The sequence below is a fragment of the Phaethon lepturus genome, unplaced genomic scaffold (assembly GCF_000687285.1).
Source record: "Phaethon lepturus isolate BGI_N335 unplaced genomic scaffold, ASM68728v1 scaffold48221, whole genome shotgun sequence".
NCBI lineage: Eukaryota > Metazoa > Chordata > Aves > Phaethontiformes > Phaethontidae > Phaethon > Phaethon lepturus.
This window is the reverse complement of record NW_010520752.1, coordinates 44,709-60,862: the sequence shown is the minus strand read 5'-3', so window position 1 is coordinate 60,862 and position 16,154 is coordinate 44,709. Positions and strand designations below refer to the sequence as shown.

Below are 16,154 nucleotides of genomic sequence, written 5' to 3'. Positions count from 1 at the left end.
GAGGCAGGCGGTGACGGCGCGCTCCTGTGCTCTAGTTGCTGGAGGAGAACGACCAGCTGATCCGGTGCATCGTGGAGTACCAGAGCAAGGGCCGGGCCACCGACTGCGTGCAGTAAGTGAGCCCCCGCGGGTGCCGGCGCCTGCGTGGCGTGGCGTGGCCTCCTCCGGGGCAACCCGGAAGCCCGGGAGCCTCGAAGTCCCTAAATTCCTAACGACAGCGCAGCGCGGTTCCTGCTGTCCAGAGCTTCCCTGGCGTTAGGAAGAAAATGCGGTTGTACCTCTTAGGAGACTTCCTAAAAACTGCTTTTATAGATGTGTAAAGCAGAAATGCCGCTGTATAGAATAAACCCTGTGCGTCCTCCTTTCTGTCAAGGTTTTTGTTCTGTGTGAATATGAAAACCAGCTCTGTTGGGCAGGCCTTTCCTTCCCGCCGGGGTGTGTGCAACCCTGACTGGTACTTGCAGCAGGGCGAGGGTACTCTGCTTGTAGCTTTGCAGCAGTTCAGCCCTTAGACTTGCAGAGACCCGAACGACAGACAGGTTGGCAGCGGCTGCCGGGCCTGGGTGCATGCTGGCCGTATGTTCAGCCCAGTAGTGGAGCTTTGTCATCTCCTGCCCCTGAGCTGCTTTCTTGCGGTTCTGCATCTTTTCAGTATTGATCATACAAAGATCTTAACGTGTATGTTTACTGTCGAAGTTCGCAAGTAGAAGGTGCTTTGTTAGAATGCAGTTCAGTGCAGTATATTGGGCTTTAGAACATATAAACAGGATAGGAAGGTGTTTGCCCTGACACTTCTTTATTATTTTTAGTTTGCTATTTCTTTCACTAACAGCAACTAGTGATCAGATTACAAAGTGATGATTAAAGGGTGAGTAGTTTGCTAGAAAATTACACATTTTCCAGATAATGTATTTCTTCCTCTCATAGGTACCAGCATATCCTGCATAGAAACCTCATTTATTTAGCTACAATTGCTGATGCGACGCCACCCAGCACGAAGACTGTAGACTGACTGCACATACCTGGACATGAGCAGTGATGCTTTAAGAATCTGTAGAAATACTTAGTTTAGAGTCTCATTTTGAGAGCTGAGCAGCTGTGGTCTTGAAAGGCAGGTAAAGTCATCCATGCCTTTATGTTAAAAACACAAACATTGTTTTTGATGGAATATTAGGCAATTTTTTTCCCCCGTTACTGTAAGCAAAACTTAAGGGTGATGATTATTTATCACACTTCCTTTCCCCCCCGCAAAAGACTCCATGTAGTATATTTCCAAAAATAGCCTGGTTGTCAGGACAGCACTACCAGAGACACCTTTAGGACTCCTGCAGTCTCATTGAAGCAGAGACCATTTCACAACTGAGGTTGTGTGACAGTAGGGTAAGCATTAGCTAAGTAACTTCTATCTATCTCCAGCATGACAAAGGCAGTTACACATTGCCATATATATAAGTAGTAGACTGTTTTCTATCTTGCATCATAGGAATTGCACTTAATAAACTGAAGATGTTCCTTGTAAATTATAGTATATTCTGGATTAATGTAACCTGTTAACAGAGGAGCAGCAGCTCAGTGATTTAGTGAAATAGAAATACCTTTTCTAGGAAAGATGGGAGTGTTGCATAACTTAGAGCAACAAAGTGCAAGGGAGAAATCAAGCCTGTATTTCAGTGAGAGAAGGCTGTGTGTTTGCCCTAGTTGTGTCAAGACTTTTCCTTTTTGCTTGAAATGCTCTGTAAACAAGTAAATTCTTGTGTAATCAAAATGGATTCATATGCTTCCTGGGTATTTGTGAGCATTTATGGTCAGCTGTGTGCTGGTGTACATTTATCCACAAAGAGCACAGCTTACATTTCAGTGGCATGATTAACATAAGCTAAACTAATAGCCTTGCTAATAATTCTCTTGGGGGGGAGAGTGTGGAGGAGTTTTTCACTTGCTACCATCAAAACTGTTCACTCTGTAATTGCTACAAACTCAAGTAACTTCGTTTTGTCAACGTTCAGCTGCACTGCTAGTGCAAAGCTGCTGCTAAGGTATCTTCCGTATCGTATTCTTCAGTGCAACCTACTTGAAAAAGTAGCCTTACAGATGCTTCAGATTGTACAGTGCATAAAGTTCATTTTTATATGAGTCAGTAAGTAGGCAGTTGACAATTTTCAAACTGTTAAATAATCCCATGTTAATGAAATAAGATCTTTGTTTACAAACCAAAGTTACAGTTTAAGGTGCTGCTCGTTTTCAGCAAGGTGCGTATTTTAAACAGCTATGACCTATTAAATGTATATCTTTAATAAAGCAAATAGTTTACTTTTACAGAAGCTTTAAAATACAAAATGTACAGTTCCAGTTCAGAAGCATTTAGCTATTCACAAGAAGCACTGCAATAAGGGTAAATTAACTAAGCACCAAACCCTTGCACTTGGCAGTGTAAGTGAAGTTTAATGGCAAGACTCATTGGCCAAGTGCAACAATTCTTAAAATTACCAGTGTTCAGAACGATCGGAAGCAAAGGACAGAGTAGCACCTACGTTGTCAAAATGCGGACAAACTTTCTGTGTTTTTGCAACTCACTTATGTAGGTCCAGAAACTTGCCAGTATTTGTGATTATGAATAAAACTGCAAAAACTATAGCAATAATTTTGGCACTTGTTAGAAAAGGTTCAAAAGGAAGTGCTTTCATTAACTTCCATTTTGGTCTTATTATGAATAACCAGTAAGTACAACCAAATTTAGGATTTAATATTAGATCTAAATGACAAGATTTAGGAAACTCAAAACCATTCATCAAGTTAAATAAACACATTTTCAGCAGAGGGTTTTCAAAATTATAGTAGTACAGACCATTAACAATTTACAGACAGAAGCCACACTGATTGTGCAAAGCACATTACTGTAAAAAGTCTATGTACAGAAAACAAATCTTTGTAAACATGGTAAGTATGAAGTTCCAGAAAACATGGTGACAATATCATAAATACAGGCAACATTGGCATCCTCAAACAGCACAAAAGGTAACAATCTGGGCCTGCAAATATAGCCCGTCACCATACAAACAAAAAAGGTGAATGGGTTTTAAATACCCAAATGTTTAATAGTTTTAGTGTTGTGTATACTTTTTTTTTATATATATATATATATAATCTAATGTATTTATTTTTTGGTATCTTTAGATATAGATGTACTTAGTTTGTAAAAACAAAAACAACAAATGTGCTTTATCTTCATTGAAAAATTATATAGTTAGAACTAATAACCCATTTTACTAGTAGTTAACATATTAGAATGATATGACTTAAGAAAAATACAAAAATAAGATTAATACTGTCAAAACTCTTATACCAGAAAATATTGTGGTTTTTAGACTCTTTCAAAGATGAAATATGAAAATTTAAATAAGCTCTAACTATATAAAGAATCTTCTGTCATCTCAATTAATATACAGTGGGATAGCTATACATATATTTACCATTGTTCTTCAATTTTTAAGCACCAGTCACTCTCCTGGATCCACTTTGGTTGGAAGATTATTCCTAATTCCACAGGTTCACTTAATGGCACATACTGACTGCAAATAATTACTTTATCCTTTTTTAAAAAAAAAGTTCTTTTAACTAACTGCTACCCCACATTTCAGTTTAGTATCTTCTGAGCCAGCTCACAATTTTTAATCAACTGTAGCATCTGAAATAAGACTTTAAATATATGCAAGTAGTCTTTTAGGCTATACTTTCACACACTTAAGGAGCACTGTGTGGATAATGCCTTTGGCCAAATGAAGCGGTAAGAAACGGTGTATTTATTTGAAAACCAGTGTCATATTATCCACACAGATGCCGTCTACTTTAAGCAGCTCAGATAACATTGTGACACAAGGTTGAGTGGTTCTGCTGATCTTCGCTTAGTACCACAAAACTGAATTTCACACCTGTTTCTGCAACAGTTTCATAAGGAACTCACTTGTGTGGCACACAAAAAGCTGCTCTTACACTTCATTTAAAAAAAGCTGCCCACAGGCCATTTATGGAGAAAGGCTTTACAGCTTGTCCATTATACATTTGAACACAGTGTTGAGCAAAGTGACCACTATATATTTGCTTCAGCATATTCAATGTGTTTCAGTAAGATGTTTAACTATAGATCTATATGAAAAATAGCTATAAAATACAGTGTTTCTTGTATGGTAGTCCTTCAGCAGTTCTTTAAAAAAAAAAGGTTTTGAAAGTAAAGGCAATATACACATTTTTGAAAGCATTTCTACATCACAGTTTTGGGCTGTTTTCGCATACAAACAAACATACATATTGGCCATATTTGCTCAGCACTGTAAATCAGAATTCAAGAGTTTGCATATCTCACCCAAACCCCCTCAGTTCCGTAGTTAATGAGATAAACAGGACATAGCCAATACACAATTGTGAAACCAAGTATATGTAATTTATGTTTGGCCCTGTGCTGCATTTTCCAATATGAAAAGCAGTTAGTACTGATGCAGGTAAGATGGTCTGCGTTCGTGCTTTACTGGAAAAGATTTAAAGCCCTTATTCATCTGTTTGTGCTGGGAAGCCTGTTGTTGTGATTGCTGCTGCTGCGCATAGGCAAAGTTAGAGGAGATTGCTGCAGCTGGAGCACAGTCGTTGGCTGCTGCCCACACGGGTGACTGGAGGATCTGCATCGTGTCGCTCCACTGGCTGACAGGGCTGCTCATAGGATACAAAGATGTACTCTGACCAGGTAGCGTGTTCGTGACAGAGGACGTATGCTGCCAGGGTGCCTTTGGAGGCCAGGTTTTGGTTTTATTATCCTGAGAAAACAAAATGAGGTGGTTTTGTGTTTTTTTTGGTATTTTAATACCAAAACACTTCTTTCTTCAGACAATACTTAACATGTCGTTTTAATCGCTCAAGACATTTTCATAAGATTAATTTACATTTGAAAGCAGAATTGATACATATGTAGAACACTCTCAATTCTTAAAATACCTGCCTATTGAAAAAACTTTTTATTTACTTCAGCACGTTTGCTGGACACATAATAGCCCAGCGCTAAGTCAGAATTTCCAGCAAGAAAGGTGGTAATAAATCTGGTGATACTTTAGTTTTCTCTGCATAGATGATTAAAATTGACTGCCTTGCCTCTTTGCTTAACTTGAAATCTTTGGTTTTGTGATAATTTCTGCTGCAAGGGAAAAAGAAAAGTGATGTCCAATTTTAATATTAAAATTTGGTAACTTTGATAAAAGCATCTAGTACTACTTCAGTGCAAATGGTTTGGGTTTTAGCAGGGGTAAGCAATCTGGAGATAACAGATGCTGTTCTAGTTGTTTTCCTAGTATAAACCACCTCAAAATGCAAACAGGAAAAATGACTAAGCAAAGCTATTTTAGCTTACCTGATTACGGTCATCTGCTGCAGAAAGAAGAGGTGGTGATGGTAGCGTACTAGGTTCCTGCTCGCCACTGCTGTGTTTTCTGCCCAAAATAAATAGTAACATTTACTTTTTTTTTTTTAAAATGAGTCACATTAATCTGCCACGGGCATATACTATTCTGTAGTTTCAGTATGTCATATTTGACAGCCTAGAATGTGTAGTGACGCTTCATTTTGTTTCATGTATTTTTGCTCAGTACAGGTAAAAGCAGCAATGCAGAAAGAAATTAATTACTGAATACTGTCAGAGCCTTGACAGTGCAATGGTTCTTTGAGCTACAGCTTCAGCAACATGCACACAGTTTTGGAAAATAGGCTAGTCTTTTTGCCCACTCTTTGCCCACTTTGGAAGATCTGCCAGAAATTGCCTTTCTTCTTCTGTTACCTGCTCTGCTCTCGTTTTGTTTTTTTGTGGGTTTGCTTGTTTTTTGTTGTGTGGTGTTCTTTTTAAGTATCTTTTCTGAAATAACTTTACAGACAAGACGAAACAGTTGAGCAAGTGAAACATCTGTTGAAGCACAGTGACTTTACTGAGGAAAAACGTTGTACCTTTGGTATAAACTTGTGACCTAATACCTAATTTCAAATATAAGTCCTTGACAACGTGTGCATTCTGGAAGGTTCTTTTTTTGGTTTTTTGGTTGTTTTGGGGGGGTTTGTTCATTTGGGTGGGGTGAGATGGGTGGGTTTAGATTAAAGTGGAATCTTCTATCCTTTCATCCTTAATTTTTAAAAAAAAATCACCATGCTCCAATCGGGCCTCCATAGGTAAGCAGTCCTTTGCAGGTCAGCTTTAGAGCGCTCAACCCTTTTGCCTTCTTTTCCGGTACAGTTTTAGCTCTGGTATTTTGTCAGGCCCTCCCTTGTAGAATGTTTTTCTTTCTAAAAGTAACATAAAACAGTAGTGCTGTTACTTCAGCTTAAGTTTTTATTTAATGAGGTGCACACTTTGGCAACTTACTTCTGCTCTTCTCTTCAGAACACTACATAAAGCATTTGTTGTTCTTGCTCCATGATCAATCTCTAGATACCTGATGGCTTGGCAGATTAATTCACCCATTATTCGTCTGTTGTGTTTTCCTTCCCTGCTTCTTTCTTTAAAAACATACATAATTACTACTTCTTCTGTGACTGCTTGTTAGTCAGCTCTCTTCCATTAACTTAAATTTAGTTTTTATTGAAGGTCAATTCCTATCCCCTCTATATAAAGTCTCAGTAAGTGTAAAGATTCAGAAAACAGCTCCTCTTTTGGTAAACTCCTTTCAACTTGCTTGCTTTAGTCTCATTACTTTCAATTCCAGTATACTTCCTTTCTGGCCACGCATACAAAAATATCCAGGTATAACATGCAGGAAATTGACTTTCCTATCACCAAAAAGCAGACAGACAATCTTGTATCTAGATGTACTGACTCTGAATTATTCTGTGATCTAAACAAAAATAGAGTATTTGGCCACAGAAGTAGCTTCATTTATTTTTAGAAAAGGCTCTGAAAATCAGTTTGGGAGAGTGATCCCAGATTGGAATTGGGTTGGAATTCATGCTTCATCTTGTGCCTTTTATTATTCTTAACTACCCTCTACTGTGGAATCCCTGAGGTTCCAAAGATACCCAACTTCCAGCCCTTTAGAAAAGCAGAAAGCAATTGTAATTCGCACTACTACTTTCAAGTCAATTTTTATAGCTGAAAATCCTGGCTTAGTTTTTCAGTTACTAAGTTTGAAGCCTCTTTTTGTATTATCAGAAATAAAGGAGTAAATAGGCAGGTATTTACAACTACTGAAATGGTGGTAGTAGGCAAGGAGACGGAAGTCTACACAACATTATCAGCAGTCTGTCTTGAGTGCCACAAAGGTGCAGTAGAAGCCAGGAAATAGGAACTTGCTGGCATCACAATGCATAATGTTAGGGGCATGACAAAGCTGTGCACAGTTTAGAAAACCAATTCAAAGATGATGTCTAAGGCCTCGGTAGTTTAGAAAGAAGTGGCGTCCAAAATAGATTATCTTGGAAGAGGGAAAGCATCACATCTTTTCTAGGCATACTGAATTGCAGCTAACAACTGGGTATTTGCAGAGGTGCTAGTTTGTATAAGGAGACAGCTACCAATATAATTCAATTTGGGAATCCCTAGCATTAGGTCACATACACTGATCCATGTCAGTGTAGCACGTAAACTGACATTTGTATAGTCATCGAATTAGCAGGAATTTCCTTTGTGTGGCTACTCAAATGAAATTATCAAAAAAGAAGAATCTTATGAAGCGGTATGTACTTCTGTTCATTTTGCTCACCTTCTCTGCTTTACAGCAGCAACAAGGTCTGGCCCTGAGAACATGGAGAACAAACTGTCTCCATTAGCTGAGGACGTCTCATCGCTTGAGCTGGCAGAGTCTCCTTGAGTACCAGACCAGCTATTTGTCACATCACTGTAAGACAAAAGGTTGGTTGTATTAGTCTTTGTATTTATAGTGTTTGGTCCAGACTGCATACCCTCGCTAGTTACGCTGAATCTTTGTCACAGGTGATAACCTCAGAGCACAAAAAAAATCCAATACTTTGTAAAACATGCCAGTAATACAAGTATTTTCAGTTACTTCTGAATAATCACATCAAATGCTTTGTCTGTTACAGTCACTTTGTATGTATTTTACTAAAATAACTATATAAATCAAAAGTGTCTCTCTTGGTCAGGAAGGAGAAACAAGCGATACTTGGTTTTGGAATTACTAAGCGCTTGACTTTTTCATTGCAAAACTGAGCTAGAACACATAGTTGTTGTACTGGTTATAAGCTAGCTTGAGAGTCACAGCTAATACATCATGGACAAATGGACAGAGAATGCTGAAACACTTCTGTCTGGAAGAGAGAAAAAAACTACTAACGTACTTGCTGTAAGGTACCTGCCTTATAGTAGTAAGATTAAGTGGCTAAAATCTGGAAAGCTGAATTCAGTCAGGCACTGCAACTTTAATAGCATCACTCTTCGGCAAAACTAGGTCTTAAGCGTTTTCAAAATACTGAAAGAAAACCGTTCTGAATGAATCTGTGCCTTAACTTCCTTATTTCCTCTGTTCGAGTCAAAGTCAGTATACATTCCTCTCTAAAGACGACATCAAACCAATGTCAGTGCTTCAGTATCAGCAAAGCAGGAAGGGCTCAGATTTCTCACTCTTGACATAATGAAGTGCAGCTTTCACAGATGCAGCAGCAATTGGAAAAAACACCTAGTATTCCCACATTCTGCCAAGTTTGAGTGTAAAATAACCTCATATACAATAAAAATATGTAGCTTGCCCAATCTCTTACCCTTCTGTGAAATACTCGGGAAAGGGCCAGGTTTTATGAGGATCATCAGGAAGAGGCCAGTTGCTACGTGTGTTGCTTGGACGACGGACATGCTGTGCTTGCCTTTTTTGTTGCATAGCCTGGTTGACCCCAGCAACATAGCGGGCAAATTCTGGATCAGAGCCAACTGAATAAAAGAAACCAAGAAGTCAGTTGCTGACATTCAGCTATTTCTACTGCAATTATCCCCCTCATTTAATCCTTTAGGCTTGATCATACCCCACAACAGAAAGTAATTCCTTCACTGATAATAAATGCCAGGCAACAGTTGATACGTCTTCATAGAGCAGTGAAGAACACCGAATGGGAAATGTTTTTTAAAAAGTAGATACCCACCGTCCATACATGGTGGATAATAATTCTCTCTCTCTCACACCTGCTCCTTACATTCCATCAGGGAAATAGTATTAGTCACTACGCACAGCTCTATACACTGAGAGGTCCAATATCCCATCAGCAGATGCTGATGGAATTGAAGCCTGTATATTTATACAAGCTCAGAGAAAAAGCACATGCCGATCATAGTTGATTCCAGATTACAACATGATTTCCATCTACATTGTGATCCTGCTTACTTCGAGAAATCAGAATTTCAGATTGATCATATTAGACCATACAGCCCAGAAATTGCCTACTTCCTATAAAGACTAGACAACAATTTCAAAAACATTCTGATCCTGACCTGCCAAATATTTCAGAGTAAGACTGACATTTACAGAAAAAAACCCAGTAGTTCTTAAAAATAAAGAATGCGTCTCAAGCATCTGATAAGTGATCTGATAAGTGACAAGCATGATCTTGAACAGACACAGCAAAAGCCTTAATCCAGAAATGTTTTAAATGCCTAATTGTTCAGAGCACATAATTCATGTATTAAGAAGAATGCTGTTATGAGTCAGTGTAATTGAGTTTCCCCAGCTTCTGTTTCCTTTTGCCTTTTTTTTTTTTTGCCCCTGAGGGAAAACTGCAATCTGACTGGATTTATGGAAAATGTCTAGACTTCATGCATAGTAATTGCAGCAGGAAGTACAGAGCTGCTGGCTTGCTGGTCTCAGTTTTAAATTAAGAGTGAAGACTGAAGAATATCCAACAAGCCTGCACAGCTCAGAAAGCAGAAATTGGGTCTGTCATGTGATGGCTTCCCTACGTTCAGTTCAGCATTTAGAAGAAAAGTTTCCTCAATTTAATTTGGCACATTCAGAAAAGAGCTCCACAATGTTTTGTTGGATGCAAATTAAAATGACAAGAAGATAACTTTGTTTCTATACATTCTTTTAATAAAGAATGTATAAGCAAGGGGCAGAGCTATCTGACAGCAGTACAGAAACAAAATATTGCCACTAATACTGTTCTCTGAGAAATATCTTTTTGTCCATTTAAGATGAGGCTGGAAGCTAGACAGATCCTCAACTCTAAGGACAGATTCTAGGTAGATTCTGAAGGACATTCAGTTTTTCCCCCCTGTGGATAGCATTAAGTATTGAAATACTGTTATATTCAAAACAGCAACCTGTGTTAATTTTTACCTCAAAAACATACCAGGTAAGCAGCTTTTTATCAGATCTGTTTTTCATTTCATTCTTTCACATCTGTGAAAGTAATTCAAAAGACCTGGAGGTATCAACATTCCTTCATCAAGTTCTTACAGATGATAAAAGTACTGCAAAATACATTTTTGGTAGCTAGTTAAGCCTGTGACATGAAAAGCCATCAATTTTATAAATTCTTAATTAGCAGATTTGCATCAGAAGAGACACATCATTTTCAGGCTCTAAAAATATGTATCAAAGTAATGCCATTTGTTTCAAATGACAAATGTACAAGAGTCCTCAGAAAGCCTGGAAATGAAAAAGTGTTCTGTGTTTTAAAGCTTTCTGTACTGCACTAGAGCTTAAATTGAAAATTCCTACATCACAGCTCAACCTAGCAAGTTTTATGGAGAAAAGTTAAATGAAGAAAAGTTATCTTTCCAATGGAAAAAAAAATATCTATTTGATTGGATGGAGTTTTTTGGGTTTTTTTAAACACCAGATCTGTGGAAATGCTGTTTACTTGTCACTTCAACTGTAGAAACATGTATCTTAATCCACAGAGCACCATTTGTCAACTTGAATGTCGCCTTTTCAGAGTATCACTTTCAAAGTCCTTGATATTCATCATATCAAATGGAACAAGTAGCTTTACGTAGATTAAAAGGAAAATACTACAGAAATATAATGAATTCAAAATACTGAAAATGCCAGTCCTTTATATACATGCATTTTTTTTCCCCTACGTGTACATGTATTTGATGCTTGGCGAAAGTAATTTTTTCCTTTCTTAAAGGTTGTGATAAACCTTAAGTATATACCATAAATATGTTTAAATAAGGTGATGCTAATCCAGACTTACAATTGTTAAGAAGCTTTTGATAACCTATGATGCCTATTTTTGCCTTACAAACTCCACTAATTTATTCAACTAAGCTACAAAATAACTATCAAAATTGTGAGTCAAATAAGCTGCTTTCTGAGATGCCTACACAGTCTTAACACACACACACGTGTAAATGTACATGGGAAACAGATTCATGGTTTGATAAAAGGTTTTCTTCTTAGTTCCAGTGCTGCCTCCCTCCAGGCAGTTTTCAAAAATGTATACTACAAAGTTCCTGTAGCTATGTTCCAGGCCAACAGAAATTATATTTACGAGATAATAGATTTGTAAGTTGTTCTTAGTACTACTATCAGAAGAATTCATTAGTCTCCTCTTAGACTCTACAGTCAATTTCATAGTCTTTAGCTATTTGTTTATGGCTATAAAATTTTATCTCACTTCATCTTTGACAATAATCCCTCTACATTTGCAATTTATTGGTGGTTCAAACACATCTGGCAGACCATATGGAACTTGCTCTTCAGTCTCTAATCCTTTGGCATCCAAGCTTTTCACTGCGGGACCAGTACGACTCCCATGGAATAGCACCATAATGGAGGGGAAATGCAGGGATATGGGAAAGACTAAATCCGGCTCTATCTCCAGACCACAAGACTGGTAAAGAGCCCGAAGGATCATTTTGGGGAGAGGTAAAATACTAAGTTCAAGAGTTAACAATGGTTTTAAACCATTTTACAAATTGCTCAGAGAAATACCATCTGTAAGTATCTGTTTCAGTACTTTGATGTGGTCCATACAGGAAAGGTCAGAACTACTGCAACTGGGACAAGAAGCAAGGAATTTGGCTGCATTCTATTTATTAATGAAAAGTGCTTGTATGTTAGTTTACCTTCTGTTAAAAGAGAAAAAAGGCATACATAGAAATGCCTGCCTGCCTTTGTAAGAACTGTAGCATCTGGTGGAGAGCACAAGGAAGTGACAGTTATTGCTAACAATATTTAACAGTATTCTTTGTAAAAGGACCCTTATAAAAAACATAATAAAGGAAAAGACACACACCTGCAGGGTCAAAAGGCAGGATTTCTCCCAACATCCCAAACACTCCATCAGTTTGGTCACGATTTGGCCATGTGTTGTTTCTAGGTCCTTGTGGTTTCTGTCCTAACATCTCTGACATCATATTGTCCATATAGCTGCTCACAAGACCCAAGCTGTACAAATCAGAGCTTAAATCTGAAAAACCAGGATTGTTCCACTGGTTTATATGAGACAGTCCAGCTCCAACAGCTTGGGCTGGCTGCTGTGAAGAATTAGTCAGCCATTTGGCAGGTACACGTTGCTGTGGTCCAATAGGTTGAAGCAAGTGTTGGTAATACTGCATTTGCTGCTGCTGCTGCTTTTGTGACTGCTGCTGCTGCTGTGACAAGCCTTGCTGAGAAGGATGCAGTGGTGTGTGAGAGACAGATTGTGGTTGCTGTTGTACTGTTCCTGATTTTTGTTCTGTTGCTGTAGAGGATGCAGCAGAGTTCCTTCTTTTCACCATCGGAGAAGTTTGCTGGGATTTGCCCATGTTAAAACCAGACAAGAAATCTATAACATCCTGCATTTCTTGGTCAGTTGGTAAATTCATACCTTTGTCATCCTTGCCATCATCAGGTTTGAAGAAGTTGTCCCGTCTTTCGACTAGAAATCCATTCACTAGCTGATTATTTGTGCTCTGAATTGACTGCAGTGGATCTGTGGTCCTAGGAAAATTACCGATGTTCAAAATGCTTTGTAACCGTGCGTCTATGTTAGTGGGCATTTTAGCTTTTTCCTCTGAGTTGGAACTTATGAAGACATTTTTGGAAGGTGTATTGGGGATTGAATAACTTCCAGTATTACTTGTACTAGTGCAGGAAGTTTTTTTTGTAAACCGTGAAGTCAGTTTTGAGAACGTCTTTTGTAGGCCACCTGAAGATTTGCTTCCATTTCCGGATGGCATGTCAGCTTGATTCCCAAAGTCTGAGATTTCACGCTGTAACTGGATCTGAATACAAGGCAAGGCTTGCTCCCTGCATCAACAAAAACACGTATATCAAACCACCTAAGACATAACTGAGTTTGCACTTTGCAGGAAAATGTGTATTTGGGTAATAGCTACTGGAAGAAACAAAACCAGATTGCCAAGTTTATCAGCTACTTCCTATGGTAACAATGCAAATCATTACTTGTATTTTGCAATAGTGTTAACTGCTTTCCATTCCTTAAAACATTTTAATTGTGCTTCAAGACCTAAATGGAGACCAATTTAATATAAAGTATTTTTGTAAGAAACAAACACATACTTTTGCACACTTAGATAAGCTGCTGGTTTGCTGTTAAAAAGACTGCTGTATCTCTGTAGGTACCCACAAGGTACCTATGTAGATTACCAATGTTTTGCTCTCAGTTTGACTACTGTTTTCGCCTTCTGAGGAACTGGTGCTATCAAATTCCTCCATACAGACCTACAACAACGATGGCTTTGTTTAAACTAGGAAAGTAGAGCACAAGGCTCAGGAGGAGATGTACCTTCCTTCCTTCCACCTGTGTATGTCAAACACAGCAGTGTAGAGCACATCTACCAGTCCCAGAGTCTTCTCTGGATCCAGACTTCTCTGTAGCAAAGACATTGTTGCTGGATCTTCTTTCAGACACCTGTAATCATCAAGTTCAACTTAATCAAAATTTTTATTTCTTACAATAAACAATTTTACCATACTAGTCAGATAATAAAAGGCCCATTGATGTACTACTACTGCTCCTACGGAGGTGCAACTAATAAAGGCAGCATAATGTATGAAGGCCTGAGGGTTCCTAAATACTACGCCTGCAGCCCCATTTTTTTTCCCTACTGTTGAATATACAACTAATCTAACTGAAAAATTAAGAGTTACAGCATTTATTTTTAAATCATGATTAATTATTAGCTGTGTAGCTAAGCAGGCGTAATTCAAGCACAGAGGTAAGAAGAAACTAATACACAAAGCCAATTTCTGGAAAATGACAAGAGCAGTGAACAAACCTGACACAAAACGCTAGTGCATGGGTGCACTCTCGAGTCCAACACTAGGAACCCCCAGCCGGACAGATTCCAAGTGGAAAAATGATTCAGCCTATCCAGCAGTCTGGGGAAGATTTTACTGTGCTGTGCAGATGCAGGGTTAGTGAATTTTCCTCATTAGTGGCACAGAATTAGGACTGAATTTGAGCTGAAATCAGAGTAACTTAAATCTAGATATTAGCACATTTGTCAAGTACTTAATGAGCCGCTCCAGGGAACCAGTAAAGAGGCACTCTCACTGTGTGTCAGCAGGCGGAGCTCTTCCAGAGCACACAAAGCCTGGCTCTAAAGCGCTCTGCATTATTTTAGTTCTTTCATAATAGAGCAATTTACAGAAAGAGAAGTGCCAGTTCACATTCTGTAGAGGACTTAAAGATGTATTTGGGTACTACCAGTTGACGTGTACTTCTGGACATACCATTGGTACCATTAGTAACAGGCTGACTATCTCATTAAAGATTCAGATGAATGAACTGTGTTGTACTGAAATTCATAACGCTGAGTACTCTAAAGTAAGAGAGAAAGGAAGTGTTTGAATTCCAAATCATTGTTCCACAAGGGAAGAAATCCTCACCAAAACCACAGATTAATCCTACTATTCTTTCCTAGACAGTCAACTAAACTGGTAGGAATTGCGTGTCTCTGTCCACAGAGTTCTGCAGTTCACAACAGCGCTTAAAGAACAGCTCAGGGAAGAGTGAGCTGCAGCTCTTCTGTTCATCTCATCTAGTTCCTGGCCTTCCTGAGGGAACAGCTGGGAGGACCAGCCCCGGGGAGGGGCATAACAGGAATACTATTGGATTTTTTTTATTTTTTTTTTTTTTTTTTTAAAACCGTCTTTCTTCATCAAGCTTTTGCTTTATCTTTAAAAGTACGTTTCAGTGCCCCAGCACTGCCTCTCTCCTACTGCCTCCAACAGAGGCAGTGCTAGTACAAAGACAGCTGAAGTACAACTGTCAGTCTGTCAGGAACAGTGGCATTCAAACAGTTCCTGATAAAGGAACTTAAAGATATGCCATAATCATATAGTATTCTCTCTTCCATTTGTAGTGTAATGTTTTCCCTATGTATTTCAGTCATAGCTATTAGTATTATCTGCAATACAGTATTTTTATTTACCAAGTTGATGGAACTTGCACCACAATCCTGGATCCTTCTAAACTTATCTGAGGAGCATAGGCTTCTTTGTTTTCAATCTGTGCTGTGTCCACAACCACCTAGCAAATAAAATTAAAATAAAGGGAAATGTTAAGAATTAATTCTAGTTATTTTATCACCTTTGTAGTTAAGATGCATTAGTCTCACCTCCTTACCATGCTACAGGTGCAAAAAATAACCGGATAAAACCAAATCAACTCACAAAATCATTGTAAGATTACTTCTATTTTAATATCTAAATAAAGGACTGTAAAATGATTAGTTTGATACAGTAACCTGTATTTCAAGGACTTAATTCTGCTCAATTATGTAGTGTAGTTACACATCACTACATAGTTACCAACTGCTTTACCTAACAGCTGGTAGTTACCAATGGCTTCATGTAACAGCCCTTACATTTGAAAGGTTTGGCACTATTACTACTTTAACAGCTCCCAAACACTTGTTTGTCAAAACATTTTTAATAATTTAACTGCAGTGCACAGTATGATATAGACAAGTAGTATTTAGTTTGAAACTCTTCACATACCTCACAATTCTTAACACCCCCCCATCCTTTTAAGGTTATAAAATTCCACACCAACATTTCTCTATTCTACCTAGTGAAACTACTATTATTAATTCCCTATTATATAAGGAGAAGAAAAGTGACTGTTCAATTTGTTGAATTCTGAGCCTTCTGTAAGACATCATGGAGATATATGGAAGATGAAAGTCTTGAAAATTAACCTTCTGTCATGAACCTTTCTTTTTATGG

The 16,154-nt window shown here is 38.2% G+C and overlaps 2 protein-coding genes across 2 annotated transcripts in view; one reads left to right on the top strand and one right to left on the bottom strand.

Moving 5' to 3' along the window:
• Positions 1-35: 35 nt before the first annotated feature.
• On the top strand, positions 36-1,082 carry SS18L2 (synovial sarcoma translocation gene on chromosome 18-like 2; the record flags this gene model as incomplete). The annotated part of the gene is made up of 2 exons (XM_010297481.1): positions 36-112; positions 928-1,082. Coding segments are annotated over 2 exons (162 nt in total), but the record flags the coding sequence as incomplete, so codon positions are not given.
• A 3,148-nt stretch (positions 1,083-4,230) lies between these two features.
• KIAA0355 (KIAA0355 ortholog) overlaps positions 4,231-16,154 on the bottom strand; it is a 29,274-nt gene continuing 17,350 nt past the window's right edge. The window contains exons 7-13 of the mRNA XM_010297480.1: positions 15,359-15,456; positions 13,708-13,833; positions 12,214-13,208; positions 8,740-8,905; positions 7,725-7,859; positions 5,393-5,471; positions 4,231-4,805 (exon numbers count right to left, since the gene is read on the bottom strand). Of these exons, the coding sequence (XP_010295782.1) occupies positions 4,482-4,805; positions 5,393-5,471; positions 7,725-7,859; positions 8,740-8,905; positions 12,214-13,208; positions 13,708-13,833; positions 15,359-15,456 (1,923 nt within the window). The 3' untranslated portion in view covers positions 4,231-4,481. The remainder of the gene's footprint in view (positions 4,806-5,392; positions 5,472-7,724; positions 7,860-8,739; positions 8,906-12,213; positions 13,209-13,707; positions 13,834-15,358; positions 15,457-16,154) is intronic.